The sequence below is a fragment of the Hypomesus nipponensis genome, chromosome 18, assembly GCF_054491055.1.
Source record: "Hypomesus nipponensis isolate SF chromosome 18, ASM5449105v1, whole genome shotgun sequence".
In the NCBI taxonomy this organism is placed as follows: domain Eukaryota; kingdom Metazoa; phylum Chordata; class Actinopteri; order Osmeriformes; family Osmeridae; genus Hypomesus; species Hypomesus nipponensis.
Window position 1 is genome coordinate 15,014,031 of NC_140378.1, and position 24,877 is coordinate 15,038,907.

Below are 24,877 nucleotides of genomic sequence, written 5' to 3' on the forward strand. Positions count from 1 at the left end.
TGAAAGAAACAGAGAGAGAGAGAGAGAGAGAGAGAGAGAGAGAGAGAGAGAGAGAGAGAGAGAGAGAGAGAGAGAGAGAGAGAGAGAGAGAGAGAGAGAGAGAGAGAGAGGAGAGCGAGAGAGAGAGAGAGAGAGAGAGAGAGAGAGGGGAGACGCTGAGGTCTGTCTTAGCTCAGGAGATATACGGAAAGAATCGAAGGAGCCAGGAAAGCTAGGGAATAACTCCCTCCCTCCCTCCCTCCCTCCCTCCCTCCCTCCCTCCCTCCCTCCCTCCCTCCCTCCCTCCCTCCCTCCCTCCCTCCCTCCCTCCCTCCCTCAGTCAGTGTGTTATTGAGGTAGAAATGTTTCTATCGTCCTAGAGACCGTGGAAAATCTGGACCACTTGGGGCAATGAAAAACTGAACAACGTGAGGAGTCTGACATAAATAACCGAAGATAGACTACAATACAATCAGAGAGCGAAAACCAACAATCAACTTATCGGTTTCGTCTGTGTAAGCACAAGAGAACGCGTTTAACGGCTTCTCAACAACGAAGGCTGCATTAGCTTCATAATTAACGGTATGGTATGCATGCATGCGTGGGAATGTTTCACTCTGCGGTGTATTTTGGTGCGATAGAACAGTAGGATATTGATGCTTACTGACTGTAGTTAAAAGTACTTGGAGTCTACAGCGGCGTATCAACAGAAAATGATCAAAATAATAACTGTTGCGGTGTATGCTCCAGCAAATGTATTGTCCAGTCGCAGTGTGCCCCATGAGCTGTTCTGCAGCGTTTCTGTGTTGGCTTGTGCTTAGTTTGTTTAGCACGCTACAACATTATACTAGACACACTTACACAAGTCTACTGCAGCCTTACAGACATAACGAACAGCAGCGTTAGAAAGTAGATAACAACTAAATTCACCTCAATTCATCAGGTGACGGTCTTCATGGAGTTCGCAAGCGAGACGGTGGCAGACCTGAGCCACTTCCGTTTCTATAACGAATCCTTGTTCCAGAACAACTTCAGCGGGCCATACAACGACACCGACACCTACCTTCCAACCGGCATTAAGATGACCATAGTGGTGGTTTACATGATCGTCTGCGTGGTGGGGCTCGTGGGCAACTGTCTGGTCATGTACGTCATCATCAGGTAAGAGGCACATGCAACTTAGGTCAACTGTTACTCAAGGGCGCCGGCAGGAATTTTGGGCCCCATTTAAAAAAAAATATGAAAAAAAAAAAAAACCTGTATGGCGTTCTTGGGTCACGTGTTCATGTTTAGGCATGGGCTTAAAATGTCCTGTGTATATGAAGTAGCCACCCATGGAAGGCATGAATGTGTGTGGGTTATTTGTGTGTGTGTGTGTGTGTGTGTGTTTATGTTCAGGCCTTTGTCCTTTTTTATTCCTCCATGTGTATCTGCCATGTTCACAGGGCCTCTTGAAAATGGATAGTATACATTTTTTTCTCCACCTGTCCTATTGAAACTTTTCTGCAGTGTTGATGACTTTTCATACAGAAAGCAGGTGACTGATACTTGTTGAGAAGCATGTATTACATATCATGCCTATTGTACACTGGGCAACTGGTGAAACACAATCAACTGGTACTGTCCCTTTTATAGTTGTATGGAAGTACACGTGTCATGACTATCTGTATGCTTGTGTTTGTACAAGCTTGGCTTCACAGTAGACAACATGCCATCTCTAGAGATAAAAGGTGCTACTTTTAAGATTCTTATTTTTCTTCACTAATCTAAAACAGCCAATTGACCCTGTAGAATCTGCGTGGAGAATGATGACAAAGCACGTTTTTGGGTGTCCTGGGACAGGCCTAACTGTTTACGTAGTAAGAGTTACATGGAGGTACATATGATAAACAGTGCAGGTCATATAGGGATCCTCTGTCCTGATAATCCCCATGACTGTTGGGTCCCATTCAAGTAACCCTAACACCAGAGTGTGACAGAGCTGCTAACCTCTAGCGGGCTAACCCCAGAGATGAGGTTGGAGCAGGGCCACGACCCTGGATGTGTCCCGCAGCAGCCCAGGTCCCTGGGCGGTGTGCGCCACAGAGCTAGCCGTGCGTCCATCCATTATCCATTCAGACTCACTCCTCCACATGTCCATGTCAGGCTCTGAGGTTGGCTGAGCGGTTAGGGAATTGAGTTATTAATTGGAAGGTAGCCGGTTCGATTCCCCCGGCCGTGACAAATTGTGTAGTGTCCTTAGGCAAAGGCAATTCACCCTACTTGCCTCAAGGGGAATGTCCCTGTACTTACTGTAAGTCGCTCTGGTTAAGAGCTAGTTGGTTGGAGCTGGTTAAATGACTAAATGTAAATGTCGGCAGACACATCACACGTCTTAGAGGGGGTCACGTGACGTGCACCTGTTGTTGTTGAGGGGGGGGGGTGACAGGGATCTGGTGGAAGATGCTACGGTGCTCCTCTCCTTCACCAGTGACATATGCTGCACTGTGTCATCTGTATGCTGTCTTCTCAAGGGACCACTGGGTTTCCTAGAAACCTGCTGCAGTGGTCTGAAGAGTAGAGGGCTAGAGGGTGAGAGTGTGGCTATGAGAGCGAGAAAGAAAACAAGGACAGCAGGAATGAGTGAATACAGTAAGGACTGTGTGTGTGTGTGCGTGCGCCAGGAGGACAGAGAAGTAAGAGGCTGCAGATGTTTGAGAGAGAGATTAGGTGTCATGGGGAAGCTACAGGCTGTACAGATGTGTGTGTATGTAACGACTGGAGGCTCGAGAAGCTTCCAGGTAGACACTGAAAGAGAGCTGTTCTAAGAAACAACCTATCAGAGGAAGGAGGAGTTATGGCGGGCACAGCAAGACACCCCTATTCATCTCTCTCTCTCTCTCTCTCTCTCTCTCTCTCTCTCTCTCTCTCACACACACACTTATTCTCTCTCTCTTTTTCCCTTGTCCTCTCTCATGGTAACCTAAGCTCTGTGTTCATACCCTCAGACTCTCTTTTCACCAGAACTATGGAGTCCCCAACACTCAGCAGATGTCTGGTCCTGTCCATCTGTCAGTGTCCATCTGTCTGTGTTCATCTGTCTGTGTTCACCTGTCTGTGTTTATCTGTCTGTGTTCATCTGTCTGTGTTCATCTGTCTGTGTCCATCTGTCTGTGTTCATCTGTCTGTGTGTTCATGCCAGCTACAGTTGGACGAACCTGGCACCACCCTGTCCAGAGTTTGCTTGGTCACAAGGATGATCAGTCTCAGACGGCGTGTGTGTCTGTGTGTGTGTGTCTCTGTGTGTGTGTATGTGTGTGTCTCTGTGTGTGGGTGTCTGTGTGTTTGTGTAATATATCTGGTGTTGGTGGGTTCTTCGTCTGGGAGCCCCTATATCAACTGTCTACCCTGAACTGTAACTTGCAAGAGGTAGTATTGAACAAGACGATGAGACCTATGCTGCTAGGAGCTTTCAGCGTTCTCTCTCTCTCTCTCTCTCTCTCTCTCTCTCTCTCTCTCTCTCTCTCTCTCTCTCTCTCTCTCTCTCTCTCTCTCGCTCTCTCCCCCTCTCTCTCTTCCTTTGTATTAGAAACATCCCAAGCCATATTGATATGAGAGATACATCAAGACTCAAACACACATTTTAGCTATAGTGCCGCGAACCACAGAACACACTGCACTTTTTTTCTTGAATTTCTTACATTTGACCCTTCTGTTCCTCACTCAAAATGGTCCTTCTCAACTTGAACGAATACAATGAAAGAAAAAGGTGCAGTGGTCTAATTTTTTTTGAAGAGCTGTGTGAGAGCAAGATTGCCACACAAATAGATAAGATGGAGAAAGAGAGAGATTGAAATAAAAACACACTTGTACACCCCTCACCTTGCATGTGAGTCAGCCACAGTGGAGTGGAGCCACTGCAGAGGCCACTTTGATCTGCTTAGAATAATATTGAAATACTCTATACATGTAGGTCTGCAGGTCAAAATGTTGCTGGGTGTTTTGTTTTTGCTGCTGGACCTGATCATTGCGGTGATCTAGGGACACTCTGCTTACAACTCCATCTGACTCCACAAATATCGGATGACACATATCGGGTTGAGCGTGTGTGTGAATAAATTAATCCCACTGACTTGACACTGCAGAGGGAAATGGAAAACAACAAATAGAACCTGCACTCCGCTAACCTATGTGAGTGGCAAACTGCTGTGCAGACACTGTTCCTGTGTGTGTGTGTGTGTGTGTGTGTGTGCGGGGGGGGGGGGGTAGATTGATTGCATATCTACATCTTTATGGCCCATTGATCTCCTGTTGAGAGTGCTGGTTGCTTTGGATGCTTTTCCCCTGGATATTTTAGTGTGTGTGTGTGTGCGTGTGTGTGTGTGTGTGCGTGCGTGAGTAATTACATCTTTACCGGCCAATTAACTGGCTGCTGGCTATATCTGAAATAGCAATTTCACAAGTGTTTATGTTATGTGTGTGTGTGCATGTGTGTGTGCAAGCCTGACAGTCTACAGGCCCATACTAATGAGTGACCATGATAGTGCTGATGAGTTATGAGTTCATTTCAAAGGCCTCTAAAATGAGAGCAATTCTGCAAACATGGAATGAGGGAGGGGGTTTAAATCTCTGGTTACAGGAGAAAGGGAGAGAATGAGACTTTTTTTCATTTCTTTATTGCCACCTCTGGCACATCAGGCCAGTCACAACTGGTTTCTGTCCACAGGAGTGTCTGCTAGCATTTCCCATGTGTGTGGGTGTGTATTTGTACTGGTGTGTATCCATGTGTTTTTACAAGACTGTACTTGTGTGTGTTTTATGCTATTATCCCTAACCTGTCAGGCCACTGGTCACTGGACTAAACTCAGTCACTCGATAACTGGATTGTGGTGTAATTTATTTCCAACTCAGAGTGTATGTGAATGTGTGTGTGTCTGTGTGTGTGTGTGTGTGTGTGTGTGTGTGTGTGTGTGTGTGTGTGTGTGTGTGTGTGTGTGTGTGAGAGAGAGAGAGACAGGAAGAGAGAAAGAGGGAGGGAGAGAGAGAGAAAGAGGGAGGGAGAGAAAAGAAAGAGAGAAGAGACAAAAGAGGACAGAAGTATGAACGGATAGAAAAGACAGCTGGCAAGAAGAACAGAAGGAGGGAAATGCAAAGACAGCCTGCTGTCACAATGTCTGTGACATGTCATTATTGAGTGAGGTGAAAGAAACATGTACACACTCATACAAATACACACCAACCCACACTCAACAAAAACATGCTGGAAACATGATAATGGATATCCACACTCATTCCCTGTTCCCCACTTCTGCCGGTGCCGAGCAATCAAACCAGGACGTCATTCCATTTAGCAACTAACAAATGAACATTGGGAACCTGAGTGCCACGGTGAGAAAGCTACCAAGACCAAAATAGCAAACCAGTGAAATGGTGGTCTAGTCGGGGAGGTAGGGGTGTGTGTGTGTGTGTGTGTGTCTGAGAAGGGAAGGGGGGGCGTTACCTCATTGAGTCAATGATTGTATCTGGTTGGACCATTTGTCATGGTGGACGAGCACGGGGCGCTAGCGGTGCTGTCTGCGGCGAAGCTAATGAGGGGCCTCATATGGGGGAGCTATAGAGCCTTTCGTATGAGCAGGGTGTGTGTGTGTGTGTGGCCTAGACAGTAGGCTGATGACTGTTTATCCTGTTTATCTTTTACAAGGTATCATTTAGTTGGCAGCTGTAAATGGCCCAACGCTTTTAGAGAGGGGAGGGCCAGTGTGGAGAGTGTGTTGAGAGGTGTGAAGGAGGAAACGCTAAGGAGGGATGATGAATGGTGAAATGGAAGGAGAGTAGAAAATGTGAGGAGAGAAGGAGTTCAGAGGAAGAGAAGAAGGGAGATGTGCTTGATGATAAGTTGTATCAAGGTGATGATAATGGTTTACTATACCGGACACACTAATACAAGTCTACTGAAGCCTTCCAGACAACGAACAGCGCGTTAGAAAGTAGATAACAACTAAATTCATCAGGTGACGGTCTTCATGGAACCAGTCAGCAATCACAGCTGTCTCCATTTAATGTTCATGTCAGAGCTCAGCTCCCTCCCTCAGACTCTCTCTTCCACTCCCTCCCTCCCTCCATTCCTCCCTCTCTCTCACTCTCTTTCTCTCTAAACCTGCAGGACATGATGCAAACCTGCTGTATTCGTTTCTCTGCTGGCATTCATTATTCACAGACTGCAGCTAGATGCTGCTGAAACAGGCAGACGTTTTTATCTCTGTTGGATGCCTTTGGTGTGTGTGCGTGCGTGCGTGCGTGCGTGCGTGCGTGTGTGTGTGTGTGTGTGTGTGTGGAGGAGGGGGCCTTTAATGTGTGCTTGGTGCAGAGGCATTTTGCTCTGTGTGTGTGTGTGTGTGTGGACAGCTGCTGGAACTGACAGTGAGAGTGACAGGTAAGACCCTAATGAGTCTCTGTGCTGCCGTCCTTGATGACCTTCCTCTTTGTCCCCTGTCTGATTACCACAGTCAACCGAAACACATTGGTGACATGAAGTCCTTTTCAGAAACACGGGAATTATTATAGAGAATTCAAATGTTGGGGAGAGGGGAAGTGAGGGGAGGAGACAGAAAAGAAAGGAGAGGAGACGAGAAGAGGTGGAAGAGAAGGTGGGAGGGGAGGTAGATCACACTGCCTCAGTGGTAACAGCATGGTCGTGTAGTTAGCAGGCCTTCTGTAAAAACTCTCTCTGTGCCAAACTTAATTTATAAATATTTTATGCTCCGGCAGGTCATTCATGTTCATTGATTTTGAAATTAAATGAGCCATTGTCAGTGGTCTGTCTTACCTCTCCTTTGCTCTTTCAAGCTCCCTCTCTTTTATTATTCTCTTTCTCGCTCTTTGTCTTCCCATCCTTTCTATAACCTCTCTCATTCCTTTCTCTCTGTCTTTCTTCTTCTTCCTCTCCCTATCCTATACCCCTTACTTCCCTCTCTTTCTCCACTCCACCCCTCCCCTCCCTCCCTCCCAGTCCAGGATTCAGCCCCTCTCCCCCATATCTGTGTAAGAGTAAATCAGCCTCTGCTGGAGTCATAAACAGTCGTCTGGCAGAGAGGGCAGTCAGCAGGAGCACCACTTTCTGCTGATTTAATCACTACCAACACTGGGGATGGACAAGCACAGTCACCTGAGACACCCAGCAGGATGCAACTTTATAAATAATGAACTGCAGAACAGTTATCGAGCAGACACACACACAAGCATTTAACCACCAAACTATCTCAATGCATCAAGAACAAATTCTAAAATGGAAATATCGAGGAGACGTCCAGCTATAGAGATGATAAGAGCATAAAAACAGAAAAGATTAGTATAACTGTAGAGATATTCAGCTGTAGTCTCTGGAAAAGAGCGTCTGCTAAATGACTAATGTAGTCTAACGAAAGAACATTGAGCTAAACTGTTCTGAAGCACTGGTCTGCACACAGTAAACTCTCTGGCCAGGCCAGCAGATAGACCTCTCAGTCTTAGATTTCAACCAACCTAAACAGCTACAGTGCGCTATATTCATGTGCGTCAGTTCTATGCAACAGCTGTTGGAGCGCCGCTTTACATATGAAGGAATAGCTGCGTTAGTGACGTCTGTTGCATAATTGCTTTGGAGTGTGCTTCTGTGTTTTCATTCAGAATAAGGAGAATAGAATCTGATTGGGTATTTTCCGCCTCGATCTTCACGACATCCTCCTTCGCTTTCCATTATATTTCTGGCTATTTTGCAATGTCATGTCTTTTCTGTTGACTTAACCCTGTGAAGCCTGACACATCAACTAATATCCAGAAAATTCTGTTTATTTGTTATTATAGTGTATTGGACCTTAAGTCAAAACATATATAAAAAATTAAAATAATTGAATGTACATATATTACATAGATTTTTCATTTGCATCACATTTGATACATCAAGCATATTCGTCAATGTATTTATTGCAACACTATTACTTTTTGAAACAATAACAAATGTTTTTTACTGCTTTTGGAACATTTGAGGTGGTTTGGTTCTTATTTTTTCCCAAACAAGAACCTTTTTACAGTCCTTGTAATATACATATACCATTAGAACCTGAACTTGTAAAGTGCAGACAGCATATCTGGGAGGTCAACACCTCCCATGAACTTGTTTTATGTTTCAACAATGGCTGGTCTGGGAACCATTATGTGATTTTTGGATTTTCAATCACAGCGTTTCACACTTCCCAGGGGTTTAATGCCAACAAATGAAGAAAGTAGGTCCACAGTTTTGTTTTTGTATATAAAAACACACAAATCCCAAGCTAAATATGACATCATTACTTTTAATTTGTTTTAAACTTTACAAAATAGTGTATTTGGCGTTATGATATGACAAAATCTAGATTGCATCATAAAACACAGTATATTGGCTATGCGGGAAACTTGGTAAAATATTACTTTAAAACTTGCTGTATCATATTTGATATACATTTTCAACACGTTTTTACTATAAAATAATAGATGAAACATTACGCAATTATAGGCTGCTTCAACACAGTAAATATAAATATTTAAAAATCAGTCACTATAAAATCACTATAAAAGTTATTCTTACTGTAACTTTTTCAAAATTCGCTACGATCGTCCCTGCCGAAAACGAACGAGTCACTTCGTGACGGCGGCCATTTTGGAAACGGTATTTAAATGCCAGATACTGCCCGTAGTGCATTGAAAATCTACCAATTATCAGACGACATATCTAGGATTGTATGCAACAGTTTTTAGGAAAGTATTGCTCATGATGATGACGTAGACGTCTCTGAAACGCATGTATCAAATATGATACAAATGGTGCTACTCTGTTTAACATTTGTATGACCACATGCTCTCTAAGCGGCAGAGAGAAGATGACAGGCTATTGTGCTGGAGCTAGGTTTTGGAACTTGAGGTTCGCGTTGCATTGATGTAGGCTACGTTCCCAGGGCGCTAAAATACTGATGTAGTAGTTTGATCTCTGAATGTCTGTGAATATTCCTGACCTGTCTGGCGCTGCTCGTAAACACACTCACGCACACGCATTTGATATCAAGAGTCGGGTAGCCAGCATGTAAATGCTCCTTCTCTCTCACCGTGTCTCTCCGTCTCTAACTCTCTTTCACTCTCTCTACCTCTACCTTCTCTTTATCTCTCTCTATATACCTTTCTTTCTTTCTTTCTCTGCCCCCCCCCCCCCCCCCCTCTTCCTTCCTTTTTCCTCCTACTCACATATATCTGCATCAAAGGCTGTAATCATATAGAGAACTTTTCCATCTCCTTTCTGGCAGAAGTTTGGAGGAGAAAAGGAAAAAAAATACTTTAAAAAGGTATTAATGTAGACCAGCACTCTTTTCTCTATATGACTCACGTATGTGGGCATTTAGAACCAGAAGTTGGCCAGAGAGAGTGGAGGACTTACAGTAAGAGCCTACTATGATGGCCTAGCCTTATTAGAACTCTTCTACTAAGGTCCACTCCATCTGAGCTGGAAAAAAAATGTCATCAAAATAATTTTACCTGTTTACAGTACAGTATGTCTCCAATCCAAGTAGTTAAATTTCAGCATGGAATGGTTATCAAATCAAAATAAAATAAAATGTATTTGTATAGCCCTTTTTACACGCAAGCATGTTACAAAGGGGTATTTGAAGCAGCCCCACACACTAAGACAGCGACGGCCTCCCTAGGTTGGAACATGAAATCTGTTCCAGGGGAAAGAACTCTAAAATAAGGTATACTTATACAAATAAGGATGACAACAACCCGTTTAACCTTAGAGTTAGATGTAGAGTTAGGCTTGGAGTTAAGGCAAGTGCTAGGAAAGGTTGAGATAACTTTTTAAGAGCTGACCACAAAAGATGGGGTGAACAAAGATGTGAGTCAGAACAGGTGTGTTTACTGGGAAGCTGACTGGGGTCTCCGGCTTTAAAGGAGGAGGCTTTGTCCGCCCACCCGCCCGCCCTACCTAACCTCGACCTTCCATGCCTTTCATTAGCCTGCTGTAACTGAGACCGCGAAGGCACTATTGTCTACCAATGGCGACGTGGTCTTATTGGAAATCTGTTATCTTTTCCATTATTGTTTTTAACCCATTGAAAGGTGTGAGTGTATTGGGATAATGGAAGTGTCCTCTCCATTTCTGTCTAAATGTCAAAAGCCTCATATCCTCTCCGTTAGTCTATTATTGCCATACACACGTGCACACACATATTGAGTGGAGGTCCACTTGCTGAGGGGGCGTGCAAAAAGAGGATTTTTCTCAATTAGTGAGAGAATGTTCTTGCTGTGAGTTTCTATGTGGGAGTGTATGACACGTATAGTCTGAGTTAAAACTCACCCTTGCTGTACCACACAAAGCCTCAGCCAATCAATGCAGCTGGATAATGAAGATGTGTGCTGGGAACCTGAGCACAGCTGCTCAGCTGGGATTGAGGAAATCTTCGGTGCAGGGTGAAAAAGCAGAACTATTTGAACCAGAGGCCAGAATGATTTGCGTCACAGATGCTGTTCACAGGGCAACTGGCCAGCGGTTGCTAGGGATTCACAGTTCAGATTACAGGCCTAAAAATAAATAAATATATATATATATATAATATTTTAGAAGTTTGTCTTTGTTTCTCTAATTTAATTCTTATTGTAGGAGAGAAAGAAAAGGAGCAACATCCTACATTGTAAGCTGTGCTGTGTGTGTGTGTGTGCGCGCGTGCGTGGTAATGTTAGAAGAAGAGGTAGCTGCTTTGTTTTAGACATATTTAGGACTAATGACTCATGTTTTCAAAGGGAGAGGTTAGCATTTACCAGAAGCATGGTCTTGTCGATTCTTTCTTGTAAGACGTTAATCACATGCAAACAGACCTGCTCTCTTAAAAAGGCTGCTTTCATACCCGTCTGTTAAATATGTTTCTCGAGTATCTTAACTCAACTGAATGATTTTCAGAAAATTGCTCTTGCTTCTGTTTTTGCTTTATTTGTTTGGAAATGTCTGATTATTTTACCAAGCGGAATGGAAAGTGTTCACACACCCAGACACTTCCTGTGTTGATTGAGTATTGTTAGTGAAGCCCCCCTGTAGACAGGCATTCAAACACTAACACTTAGAGCATGCATACACACCGTTCATTTGAAACCAAAGAATAAAATGCATACATGACTCGTGTCTTGCTCTGCCCTGCCACTGACAGCCTTGACAATCTACACTGTGCCTGAATTATTCAAACTAATTATGAATATTTGAAACCTCACCGTATGGAAGATGAAACGGGATCAGCTTAACCATATTCCCCCACCTCTTTATGGAGTTGCAAGGCTGCAAGGCACAGAAATGCTGTAATTATTTTAGATAAATCATCTGACATGGCAAGGCCATGCAATATTCATGTCCCACTCTTCTGTTCAGGTTGTTGGTGGTAGACCATTCAGCAGACCATGAAAGAGTGAGGCAGGAAGGAGAGAGGAGAGAAGGAGGCAGGAAGGAAGTGAGGAGAGAAGGAGGCAGGAAGGAAGGAAGGAGAGAAGGAGGCAGGAAGGAGCGAGGAGAGAAGGAGGCAGGAAGGAAGTGAGGAGAGAGAAAAACAGGAAAGAGAGAGGAGAGAAGGAGGCAAGAAGGAAGTGAGGAGAGAAGGAGGCAGGAAAGAGAGAGGAGAGAAGGAGGCAGGAAAGAGAGAGGAGAGAAGGAGGCAGGAAGGAAGTGAGGAGAGAGAAAAACAGGCAAGAGAGAGGAGAGAAGGAGGCAAGAAGGAAGTGAGGAGAGAAGGAGGCAGGAAAGAGAGAGGAGAGAAGGAGGCAGGAAAGAGAGAGGAGAGAAGGAGGCAGGAAGGAAGTGAGGAGAGAGAAAAACAGGCAAGAGAGAGGAGAGAAGGAGGCAAGAAGGAAGTGAGGAGAGAAGGAGGCAGGAAAGAGAGAGGAGAGAAGGAGGCAGGAAAGAGAGAGGAGAGAAGGAGGCAGGAAGGAAGTGAGGAGAGAAGGAGGCAGGAAAGAGAGAGGAGAGAAAGAGGCAGGAAGGAAGTGAGGAGAGAAGGAGGCAGGAAAGAGAGAGGAGAGAAGGAGGCAGGAAGGAAGAATGAAGTCAGGGTGTCAGGATGGTGACAGGAGAGACGGAAACAGGAAGGAGAGAAGCTGGAGGGAGGCAGGAACAAGGGAGGAGAGAAGATAGAGGGAGGTAGGAAGAAAGGAGGAGAGGGAAGCAAGAAGGAATAAAACAGAGAGGGAGGCAGGAAGGAGATCGAAGAGAAGGAGGGCGCCACTTAGCAGAATGATGGATCACCTCCTCTACCACATGCTTGTTGCTTTCATGTAATGAATAAGGCCAGTCTTTAACTATACTTTCATGAAATTGCCTGGTGTGTGTGTGTGTGTCTGTGAGCATGTATGTTTGCTTTATTATTTGAAATCAACTTACTGTAAAGATGTTCTTCACAAACACGCATACAGACAAACACACAGTAGCATCAAATAACTATTTCATACTGTATTACAAAACAGCAAAATCTCATGTTTTGGTTATAGAGAATAAGATGTTCTGTGTCCCTATTCCTCCCACACATCCCCTTCCATCTCTCCCTCCATTTCACTTCCTTTTTTATTTCTCCTTTTCCCATCCCTCCCTTCCTATCTCAGCTCCTGTTTCCCTGCCTCCCTCCCTTCCACCGAGTCCAGACCCCAGATGCTGTCATGAAGCAGGGTCTTGCTGCAGAGAGCAGGAAATGCTACAGATAATTGGACAGTCATTACAGTCCACAGAGGAGGAGAAGAGGAGGGAGGCGAGGAGGGCGGAGAGGAGAGAAGAGGAGAAGGGAGTCGATGAGGGAGGAGACAAGGAGAGGAAGAGGAACGCGAGAAGGGGAGGAGAGGATGAGGGAGGCAAGGAGAGGAGGAGGAGGGAGGCGAGGAGACGCGGAAAGGAGAATGGAGGCGAGGAGGAGAGGAGGAGGGAGGAGGAGGTAGGCGAGGAAAGGAGAGGAGGAGGGAGGAGAGGAGGAGGAGAGAGGTGAGGAGAGGAGAGGAGAGGAGGAGGGAAGCAAGGAGAGGAGGAGGAGGGAGGCGAGGAGGGAGGATGGGAGAGGAGGAGGGAAGAGGAGGTAGGCGAGGAGAGGAGAGGAGGAGGTAGGAGAGGAGGAGGAGGGAGGTGAGGAGAGGAGAGGAAGAGGGAAGCGAGGAGAGGAGAGGAGGAGGGAGGCGAGGAGAGGGGAGGAGAGGAGATGGGAGCCCAGTGCTGGGTCCCCACAGACAGACAGTAGGCAGTCAGAGGAAACATGAAATATTCTTTCTGTAGAAGGGTCTGTTACCTTCAGAATGCAAACCAGAAAATGCAAAGATGAGGGAGGGAGAAAGAAGGAGGCGGAGAGAGAGGAGTGAGGATAGCAAGAGGAATGTTGTTACAAGGAGAGAGAAGACGATTGAACTGAAAAAGGGAAAAGAGATTGAGAGGACAGAATGGGGATAACTAGCAGAGTGGGTGCAGTTAGAAGGGAGTGAGAAAGGACAGGTTTGAATTGGAAAAAGTGAGAGAGAGAGAGAGAGAGAGAGAGAGAGAGACAGAGAGAGAGAGAGAGAGACAGAGAGAGAGAGAGAGAGAGAGAGAGAGAGAGAGAAAAAGGGGGGGGGGGAGGGAGAGAGAGGTGGGGAGGGAGAGAGAGAGAGAGCAGGAAGAGAACGAGTCAGGATTGAACTGCATTGCGTGAAAGTTTTCAAAGCCGGTGGATAATCAGTCTCCCATTTGTTCAAACTCATCATTCATACAGCCTTTTCTCTGACTCTCAGACCTCCGGGCGACCATGGTAACTGTGCCTGTCAATCATCCTCAGCTGGGGAGCTCAAAAGGACAGAGCCTTCTCACAAAGTGCAGTGCAGTACTGTACAGAACAGAATGTATTTGGATGAAAAATGAATGGACAGGAGTTTCTTGCTGTAGCATGCGCAAGTCTGTTATTAAACAGTGCCTGTCTAAACCATTTGTGAATTGTGCTCACATATTACTTTACGTTTTATTCATTTACCAGACTCGTATTGTATCCAAAGGGACATTCAAATTGTGCATATGGAAAGTACAGCATGATATCAAGGATCAGAGGTGCAGAGTTCTAACTGTATTTTTGTGATCAGAATCAAGGAACTATATTTACTGCACTATAGGCACTGGACTAAGTAACCACATCTCAACTACCAGGCACTGTGAACAATATAAGATAATGTCTCAGCTACAGTCAAATATATAGTATAAAACTCTCAGCAAAAATCTCAGCAGTGCAACAACAACTTCTCAACTACAATATTGCAGAGTACAGTGAGTGCAGCAAAATCCATGTTATATAAGTACAACATCAAACAGTTTTGTGTTTGCAGTTTCTTGTCAGACATTGGTTTAACAAGATCTTAAAAACAAAGTGCAGTGAAGGGGCAAGTTTGCACATGTCACAATAAGTAGTAAACAAAAGCAAAAAGTAGTTAGTCAAGCTTGAAAAGGGATTTCTTGAGCCCACGTCAGAAAAACAGTAGGGATGGAATGGAAGGGATTCCACAGCTGTGCAAGTGTTAACCCCACTGTCTGGACCACAATGCATTGTGTTTCAGGTGAATTGAAAGTGGATAGGTTATTGAATGTCGGTTGAATTGGCAGCCAATGGGTCTATTTGTCCACCTATCGGGTTGTCTATCTGTCAACATGGACATGTGATCAGCAAGTTTCTCTTTATGGAAACCCTGGAAACAGTGACGACAATGACAATTAAACAGCTGTTTAAGCTCTCTCTCTCTCTCTCTCTCTCTCTCTCTCTCTCTCTCTCTCTCTCTAGTGCTCTCACGATCTGGCTCTCTTATAACATCTGTCTTCCGTCTCTCTGTGTCTTCATGCTTGTGTGTATGCGCATGTGCTTGTGCATATGTGTTTATTCATGAGTGTGTGTTTGTGCGCACATCAAATTGTGTGGGCTTTGTGAGGAACTTAGTTTTCCAGTGCAGTGATTTCAATCTGTGCTCCTCAGGGCTGGAGATCAGGGAGAAGAGCGTTAGAAAGAGTGTTTACAAGAGAGTTCTTGATGAATATATATCTAGCTTCATGCCCGTCTCAGTCTGGGTGGGTTCTTGTTCATCTGCCCAACCCGTCACCATGACTGTGACTCATATGTAGGCTGTGCTCTCATTCTCAGAACAAATTCACAAAGTTCTCTCTCTCTCCACTGCGGTATTACACACACACATCTCCTCTTCTTTTCAGGTACACCAAGATGAAGACAGCTACTAACATCTACATCTTTAACCTGGCCCTGGCTGACTCCCTGGTGCTGGCCACGCTGCCCTTCCAGGGGACTGACGTCTTCCTGGGCTTCTGGCCCTTTGGGAATGCCCTGTGCAAGACGGTGATCTCCATCGACTACTACAACATGTTTACCAGTACCTTCACCCTAACAGTAATGAGTATAGACCGCTATGTGGCTGTCTGTCACCCTGTCAAAGCCCTGGATATGAGGACCCCACACAAGGCAAAGGTGACTGACAAGATTATGCTGTGTTTATTGGCTGACTGATTAAATAATCTATCTCTCCTGTTCCCATGGTGATTCCTCATATTCCCATTCCTGTATGATTCCCTTTTATCTCTACTCTAATCCCCTCTTATTACCACAGTAAAATCTCCGATCCCACTGTGATATCTCCTATTCCTACTGTGATATCTCCTACTCTCCCTGTGATGCTCTCCAGGTAGTCAACATCTGTGTGTGGGTGTTGGCCTCTGCATTCGGTGTTCCTGCCATGGTGTTGGGGAACGTGGAGGTGGAGGTGGAGCAGAACAGTAGGTGGAGCTGGATATACTTCAGTATGCTTTTGTGGGCATGTGTGCTTGGTTGGACGGCTGCAAGGGGGTGTGTGAGTGCATGCGTGTGCGTGTGTGTCTGTCCCGATGCAGCCATGTGTGGCCTCTCCTCCCCTGGAGCGTGCCGTCGTGTGAGAACAGTGACATGTCCAGATTTAAAACACATTTATAATTCATGAAGAGGTCTAAGTGGACAAGCCTCTCACGCACTCATTCCTATTGTCTCTCGCTCTCTCTCTCAACCCCTGTTCTCTCTCAACCTCTTTCTCTCACTCCTTCCCCTCTCTTTTATTCTTCTTGCCCCTCTCTAAACACTCCGTTTTTGAAGCTGTGGATGTGTCATCTTGTGGGCTTTGCAGCAGAACAAACCCGTTATCCAAATGGATTATGGCGATAGTAGGCATAAGTGCTCCTATAGACCCTCACCTCTCCCACACGGCACCAAGCACACTGTGTCTATCCTGCTGCTCTCTGCTGTAAAGGAACATGCTATTCACTTTGTTGTTGGCTTCATTCCTAGTAGAACGGCATCAGCCAAACAGCCTGCTGCTGGCATTGGGTCTATATTGCTTTTTACCCATCCAGTCCACTCAGATCCCAGAAAGTGGCTAGAAGGGTGGTGCCAAAGTATTAGATAGAGCAGAGGGAGATTAAATCTGTCTCTCTCTCTCTTTCTATGCTGTCTGTCTGACACTGCGGTTGCTAGCATGGTTAATTCACTGTCTTAATAGATTCTTTTGAATCTATAATGAGCTCTTGAAACCCTGTAGGGGCTGGCAAGTCTCTGTAGCTCTCGCTTTTAGCGATGCCAATCCCTTTGCTCTCTCCCTCTCTTCCTCTCTCCCCTCTCTCTCTTTCTCTCTCTCTCTCTCTCTCTCTCTCTCTCTCTCTCTCTCTCTCTCTCTCTATTTCTTTTCATCTGTTTTTTCTCTCTTCATATTTTCCTCTCTTTTTTCTGTCTGCTTCTCTCTCTTTCCCCTTTAATTCTCTTAATCTCTGTTGTTCCCTCTTCCACAATCTCTGGGCCCTATCTTCACCCAGCGCAATTGAATTAGTCAACGACGCAAGTGTCATTCCTAGTTTGCACTCGACCCAAAGCCGACTTTTCCCTCCACAGACGCACGTCGAAATGACTTTGCGCTCCCGTGGGCGGTTCAGCAAAAAAGGAGGCGTGTTCCGGCGCAAACGTTCCCTGGTGCTATCTTGGAGTTTCCAAAAAACAATTCCACTACTGACCAGGAAAAACGTGGTTTAAAGTCAATGGCGCATTATTCAGATGCGATTTTGAGGGCGCAAGCTTGGTCCGTGCGCACTGCTGGCGAGGCCAGGGTCTTCTTTCTGCGAAGCTACCTTACATTGTTTTGATTTATGGCAGTTATAATAGCAATTCGCCATGGAACAAGCGCTGCTCTTAAAGGGAATGTGAGATGATGCTCTGATTTATTGCACGTTACACCCAAACCACACCCATTAGTAATGTAGCTACTTCAGACCAACCCTTTTTAGATTTTTAGACTGCCATTTATAAGTCATTTATCCCGCCGGCAAAATAACAACCAAGCTGAAGTCACGCCCACAAAGTTACTTGCGCTTTGCGTTTTGATACTTGCGTTTCAGATCGTCAAAATAGGGGGGTGTGTCTTACCCCCATTTTCATTCACTACCCCATCTTTTGGTCTGTCCTTTCTCTCCCCTTTTCCCCCACCATCTCCATGCTCCTCCCAGCTAGTGGGGGTTCTTCTCTAAATCTCTTTGAAGCTGGTTGTTAGTTAGTTTGTTAGCCCCTGTATTCAAAACAGTCAAATATAGACTCCTACTAATACTGGAGCTGCAGAAACGATATTTGCTGCCTAGCCTGATACTGTTTCAGGGGAGAGAGGCAACAAGCAAAAAGTGCTCTCCATAAAGGGTTCGGGTTGCACCTAGTTCTGCTGTCCAGTAATGAACCATAGGTGTGCTCCGTACTCATACTGTAAGCCCCCTTCAATCAAGGTGATTGGCCAGAGCTTCATGTGAGAATGACTGGCACAGGCCATCAGGACAGTCACACATCTTTGTCAGAAGCAAAGAGGTAAGATAAAGATATGCAGAACTAAATAAGGATAAAACAATATAGAGAAATATAAAGATAGATAGCAACACTTCCATACATGTTTGTTTGATGTCCCTCGTGTATTTTGGTAAGCTTCTATCCCAATAATGGATTTTGTGCTTGAACTGCAGAGGCCCTCTTGTGCAATTAGTTGGATTGATCTATTGAACAGGTACTGTCCACACTCTGAAAAGCCGAGGTACATCACAAAATACTTTGGTTAGTTAACTTGGGTTTGTCTCGAGTTACCATCGTATGGGAAGCATTGAGACTGTAAGTTAACATCGGTATCAGGAACTCATGTTAACCAATCAATTTCAGGACTGAATAATTTGTTCAGTAATATGACTTTTGTCTAGTGTCCTTGATGGAACATTACCTTTTCATGGTGTAAATAAAAGAATGATCCTCAAACCAGGCTAGCTTTTGATTCACCTTAACGACGGAGTGCGGATAGGCGAGAAGAGTAGAGGAAAGGAAGAGAGAAAGGAGGAAGAGAGCCTGATAAAGCTTTCATGAGACGTGTCCAGCTGTTTTAACAAGCAGCATAGACTGTTTTGCCCATGTGGGGAAATGGATCTGACATCACTTGTTGCATAAACACAACGAAACATAAACAGAAGAATTAGCAATCATGACACGATCTTCATACTGTATTTTTATTTTTAAAATCACAGTTTTATACAAATCAATTACATATACACAATTTGTGTATGTATGCATGTAAACAGAAAATGTAAAAAAACCAAAAAAACATATATATATATGTATATGTATATATATATAGTTTTAGCACCTTATCTTTTCCCTGCGGTGGCGGCGTGAGACTGATCCTCCAGAGTGGTCTGCATGAGTTGTTTGTCCTTCCCTAGAGACATTATGATATCACGGAAATTGTGGCTTAGTTTGTTTAAAATTAGCTGGTCTGGAAAACAAAAAGTAATAAAATTTCCACGGAGCTAGTCCCTTGCTTTACTTACGCCATGTGGCCGGAAGCGGAAGTCCTTCATACTGTATTTTAAATGCAATCTACAGACTCTGAGCCAAACAAGACAACCAGCTATTGACTAAACCCATGTTTTTACCTCTGAGTTACCCACCCACTTGCTAAACTTCCTGTGTGTGTTAGTGGGTGGATAGCCTACTGCGATCTTGCAGGCAGGGTAATATTTAGCTGATGTAATGTTGTGTACACAACCCCACCTGTGCCACACTGATCATCAGGAGGGGCAGGAGAGGGAGGGAAGAAAGCAGGACAGAAAGATTAAGAGGTGTGAATGTTTAGTGCAATATCTGCCTGTGGAAACCAACCCTCCCTTGTGCCTCTGGACCAAGAGGGTCTTAAACAAATCAGTCTGTTTGACATTCATAGTCTGAGTGCTTAAATACACAAGGCCCAGGGAGGCACAGCACTTGTCAAACATTTGTGACTCCCATCGATCTCTGCTAGACAATAACACCAGCCGGCCCAGCAGAAAACATTGTGGTCCACTGTCTCCATTTAGCTGTTTAGACAAAGCACTTGAGCCATCATTAACCAGTATAACAACAAAAATAACAAACCCGGCATATTGTTATGTTTGGAATGCTTTGGTGGCAGCACAGTGGGAATTACATGTGCTTTCCGTGCTCTTTAAGCAAACATATTGTCAGAAATATTTATCTATCAATCATTGCACAGTCAGTCGGTGAACAAGTTAAGAAAGCTTTATTGCTTGCGGCCCGCCCATAAGGAGACCAAAACATCACACGCCATTGTGCTATTAAGTTTGTCTGCTGGCATGTTGTGCTAGCAAGCTATTTAAACAGAACCGCTCTTTACAGTCATTGGTTTAAAATAAAGGCATGCAAACGTCCCGTGGCTCTTCTTCATTGGCTCCCTTGCACAGACCTGGCGCGCGTGTGTGCCTGTGTGCACTCTTTGACCCCTCTACCAACTCTTTTATGGCCTCTCCAGTAAGATAGTGGTCAAGCCCAGGTCCCCTTGTTTACGTGAGCCTAGTGTTACCCAGAGTTCAGATTTGGGGTTAGGCCTCTCTTTGCACACAAGGAATACTCAACACAGAATCATTCTTATACAGGATAACAGTTACATCTTTAACTTTTTAACACATATCGATCGCTCAGCACATCACTAAACCTCTAGTGAGGACCCCAGACCACTCAGAAGAGAGGATTCCACTGAGACCTGTCTAAATGGTAGCCTCTAGCCAGGCCAAATCGACTCGCTGCTATTGTACAACAGTGAGAGTGGTCAACAATGGTGAAATGAAAGAATGAGTGGAAAAGAGAGAGGTGGAGATAAATGAAATGGGGAGAGAGATGGAAACGTGATGAAGACTGAGAGATAGAGACTGGAAAAAAAAAACGAATAACCTGCTGTGAAGGAAGGAATCGCGGGGGGAGAAAAAGGAGTGAACAGTTATCTGGTTTTCCCGTTAATGACTTTACTGATCAGAGAGAAAGCCCGCCCCCCCGGTCCCAGGAGAACCCTCCATCTTCATTCTCTTGTCACATCTCCAGCTTTGTGATCTATCAGTCTGCTCCCAGAACAGCGGTGGGAGAGGGTCCAACGTTCACCAAGCACAAGCAGCTACTGTACCGCTAGACTAAGAGCAGACTGCTGCAGTCTCAATGGAGAGCTCTACACTTTAGGGGGTTTACGCCATAGACATATATATGTCTATGGTTTACACAGCAGTTTAACTAGCATCTGCACCTCAGAGGCACCTTTGGGACTATTCAACTGGTTCCATTGTAGTGGGTTAGGTCTAGATGATGCAACCCAAGTTCTCTTCATCTTTTTACAATGGGGCGGACGTAAGTCTAACTAGGTCACCAAGGACACATAGGCAGAAAAACGCAAACCTTTGGAGGGACTTCTGTTAGTTGAATGCTGAGAGATGAAGGGGATTGAGCTGTGTTGCTTTTGATAAAGCTGTATGTTGTTGTGTGTGTGTGTGCATGTGCGCCCTTGTAATAGAGCTGTTGAGCTACCCCATGGAGCTGTCAAGGGCTTGTACCTTGGAGGCAGCTTTGAAAGGCAGCTTGTCAAAAACGTCAGAAGGAAATGTGAGAGACAGAGATTGCCTTAGAGAATATACAGAATTACAAGGGTGTTGACAGCTTTTCAAGCATGAAAGGTTAAACATGTTTATTTCAGCGTATTGGAGCACAGTGGAAGAGGTTTAACATGTTCATTTGTTGTTATTTTGGTCTTTGAAAATCCAGGGGCTACGGTTAGGTTTCAGAGCTGAGGTGTAACGGAGGTGGTTTGGTCACCCTGCCTCAGAGACCTAGATTAAGGGCTTTCTTTAAGCCTCCAATCCCATTCTCATGTCACAGTCACAGCACAGAATTGTGAGAGCAAATGTAGAGATAGAATGGGGTGGATGAAAGTGGGAGAGACTGACTGACTCACTACCGCCTAATAGGACAAAATTGTTTCCTCTCACCTCCCAGGTGTGGAGTGCATTGTGGTCCACCCAGAACCCCGTAGCTACTGGGATCCCGTCTTCGGCACCTGCGTCTTTGTCTTCTCCTTCCTCATCCCCGTGGCGATCATCAGCGTGTGCTACAGCCTGATGGTCAAGCGGCTTCGCAGCGTGCGCATCCTCTCTGGCTCCAAGGAGAAAGACCGCAACCTGCGGCGCATCACGCGCATGGTCCTGGTGGTGGTGGCAGCCTTCGTGGTGTGCTGGACTCCCATCCAGATCATGGCCCTGGCCCAGTCCTTGGGCTTCAACCTGGGCAGCCTGCTCACCGTGGCCCTGATGCACTTCTGCATCGCGTTAGGTTACGTCAACAGTAGCCTCAACCCTGTCCTCTATGCCTTCCTGGATGAGAACTTCAAGAGGTGTTTCCGGGAGTTTTGCCACCCGTCCCCGTTCCGTCTGGACGGCCAGCAGGGTCGCATGCGGAGTATCGCGCGTGATGTGGCGGCCTACAACTGCAAGACAGGGGACGGCAACACAAACCCTGCATGACTAGGCGTGGAGCTGCCCCTGGTGGGGCGCCAGCCCCAACCCAACCCAGGGACAGGCAACTCCAACACAGAGCTGACTCAGATCACTACCCTCTAGCAGAACCGACGCCCCTGTCGCCTGGCTGCAGAGCTGGGGCAGGGGCTTGGGCAGAAGCAGATGCCTGGGTAAGGGATGGGTTAGTAAAGACTGGGACTGGGATATGGGCAGATGCTGGTGCTGGGGAGCTGTCTCTACCATTGAGGTGGGCAGGCTAAGAAGCTGGGGATGGAACTGGGGCAAGAAATGGGTTGGGGTTGGGTAATTGTCTTCCCCAAAGTGGGGGCCAAACTGGGTGGGAGTGGGGTGGGGTGGCTGGGGACACTGACCCCTCATCTAAGAGGGTGTCAGGTCACCAGTCAGGGCGAATGAACAATCCTGACCCCTTTTTGTGGGAGGTCCTGGGATCAGTTTGTAGTTGTGGGAACCTCCCAAAGCAGGGATGTGGCCTCATCAGCGGTGGCAGCAAGGTAAGGCCAGGTCAGGATCAGGTGGACTGACCTACCAGGGACTAAGGGGCTTTGTTCTCAGTGTCTTATTATCTATGTGGTCATCTGTATGTCTGTTCTCATAGTATTTTACCAGCAAATCAGTTCGTTTTTGTATCTTTTGTGTCTCATTTGTCTCCTTTCTGTGGCTTTAGTGTGATGAAGAAAGATTTGGAGAATTACCTTTTTAGCTATTCAGAGCCAAATCCAAATTTGAGACATTTAAGGAGGCCTTAAGTGAAGACTGTTAGAGGATCTTCAGTGAAGACTGTCTAACTGTGTTGGTAAATCATACCGTTCTTTTTTCATGATTTTAATTACTTATTTGTCTGTTACATGACTGAGAAATATATTACATTTTTTTTATTTCTTGCTGAGAGGAAGAAATTACTAAATTCCATTGCCTTAAATTCCAAGCAAAGTCTGTTTTTGCATTATCCAGCTGAATGTTGTGTACTATTACTTGTGGGTGCTTAACTGTTTTATATGCCTTTGTTTTTTGTACAACCCCGCTGAAGCGTGTAGTAGGGGTGGCACATCATTCAACAGACCTGCTCGGGTTCTTTTTTGTCGGTTTACTTATTACAAATGAGCTCTGGCTCACTCCCTATAACATATACACACACACATATTATATATATGCACACACACACACACACACACACATATATATATATATATATATATATATTTGCTTGTGGTTCTGTAAAAAGAAGCAAATATTCTGTATTTTATATTACAGTGTGTTTTTGTAGCTCCTTCATAGATTATGATGACTTCAAAAGGGAAAGTATTTTTCCAGCAAAAAGAAAAATGTGTATATGTGATGGTATAGACTTGCTATATAAATATATCTATCTATATAAAGTTAAATCAAAGTGTATGTGTTGTTACAGTCATCTGACATCTAAGCAGCCTGTCTTTCTTCACTTTGATAATTGACGTAATCTTGCCTCCTTGCTCCCTCTCCTCTCCGACGGAACAAGGAGATTCTCTCCATCAGTTTACATCAACAGACCCCTTGAATGTCTACAGAAACTTACAAAAAGCCAAATACAGCAACAACAAAAAAGAAGAAAAAAAAAGCTAACCAGTGTTGTTGGCATACATGGATGTTGCTGTTAATGAAGATTGTCATGATATGTTTCCTCGTGGGCTTGCGTTTACTTACCACTAGCTGTTTACTTCTTAATGTTATGCCCATGGACTCAATTATACTGTTAGCTAGCTCGTTGTTCGGGCTAAGAACATTTGCAGAAGCTTGAATTTGAAATTGTATATTTCTCTATCACTGCGTTATGATTAAAGGGTAGTAAATTATATTATGTGTCTGTGTGGTTCTCTTTGTAATATGCAAAACAAATAGCTGATATGATGACACACTGGATGTCTGTAGTAGTATCATGGTCATGGGATGTTAATGATGCAGATTTGTCCTTGTAGAGCAACAAGTTATCATTGCTGAACGTGTTAGCATTTCTTCATCTGTGTCAATACATTGAACATAAAATCACCAAAAGTCAAGATTAGGTTTTTGTACAGGGTAAAAGGTTCTGTAAAACCTTACTTATTTACTCTACACTGCAACTTATTGAGGAATAAACCCACATAAGATGAAGGGAGGAAGAGAGTTCCAGAAGCAAAGCTTTGAGTTCTTCGTAGCTCTCTGAGCAAGTGTGCACATTTATTTCACATTCTTTCTTTCCATTAGGGGGATTTATTTTTTCTTTCTGTTTTTCGAATGTGTTTCTCAAAACACATTTAAAGCTTCCAGAGAAGTAGGCTCTTTCCTCCCACATACCTTCTCAAACCCCTGCCTGAGATCTCCACCCACCACTCACATACTGTGGCACCCCCAGTGCAGGAGAAAGAGCCCAGAGCAGGCGGAACAGGACTCACTGGGGTGAGGTGATTAACAATCACAACTTCCACCTGTGCACAGTTGCCCCATGGCCTCTACCCGAGCTGCAGCCAATCTAAGGTGGACAAAACTTCCCATGAGGGTCAACAGCTCATCTGTCTCTATCAAGGGGGATCAGAGACTGGACCGCACCTTTGGTCAGGAAGGCAGGACACTGGGCTCCACCAACAAGTCTCAAACCACTGGTGCGGATGTACTGGAGCATCCACAACACTGCCTAACCCCTCCCTCTCCTCCTCTCGCCCTCTCTCCCCCTTGCTATTTCTCTCTCCCTCTCTCTTTCTGAAGGAGGCTGAGGCTACTGAGAAGTCAGAGGTACAAGACAAAAATGACGGGTTTCAGGAAGCATTTTTGTTATTATTATTCATTGTTTCCCCAACCTCATTTTGTCACCTTTTTTTCATACGTCAAAAAACATATGCTTTGTTCCAATGACAAGCCTGTCATCCATTTACTGGAACCCAGTGTGCCTCCTACTCTGTGCTTGGCACAGTACACATACACACACACAAATAAAAATGGTTGACCCTTATCAATCTTTCATTGTTATGATAAAGGTTGCTC

General features: G+C 45.0%; 1 protein-coding gene across 1 annotated transcript; it reads left to right on the forward strand.

Annotated features, from left to right (window-relative positions):
• Window positions 1-344: 344 nt before the first annotated feature.
• On the forward strand, window positions 345-22,038 carry oprl1 (opiate receptor-like 1). The gene is made up of 5 exons (XM_084680866.1): window positions 345-561; window positions 923-1,140; window positions 15,194-15,464; window positions 15,679-15,769; window positions 21,345-22,038. The coding sequence occupies exons 2-5, from the start codon at window positions 935-937 to the stop codon at window positions 21,866-21,868; spliced, it is 1,092 nt and encodes a 363-aa protein (XP_084536992.1). The 5' UTR covers window positions 345-561; window positions 923-934; the 3' UTR covers window positions 21,869-22,038.
• The last annotated feature ends 2,839 nt before the right edge of the window (window positions 22,039-24,877 follow it).

What these genes read in the sequence shown, in the direction of transcription:
- oprl1 (XM_084680866.1), top strand. Translation starts at nt 935, where the DNA reads ATGGAGTTCGCAAGCGAGACGGTGGCAGACCTGAGCCACTTCCGTTTC. An exon ending in GTCATGTACGTCATCATCAG is followed by an intron (nt 1,141 to 15,193) that starts GTAAGAGGCACA and finishes TCTTCTTTTCAG; the next exon opens with GTACACCAAGATGAAGACAG. An exon ending in GGTGGAGGTGGAGCAGAACA is followed by an intron (nt 15,770 to 21,344) that starts GTAGGTGGAGCT and finishes CTCACCTCCCAG; the next exon opens with GTGTGGAGTGCATTGTGGTC.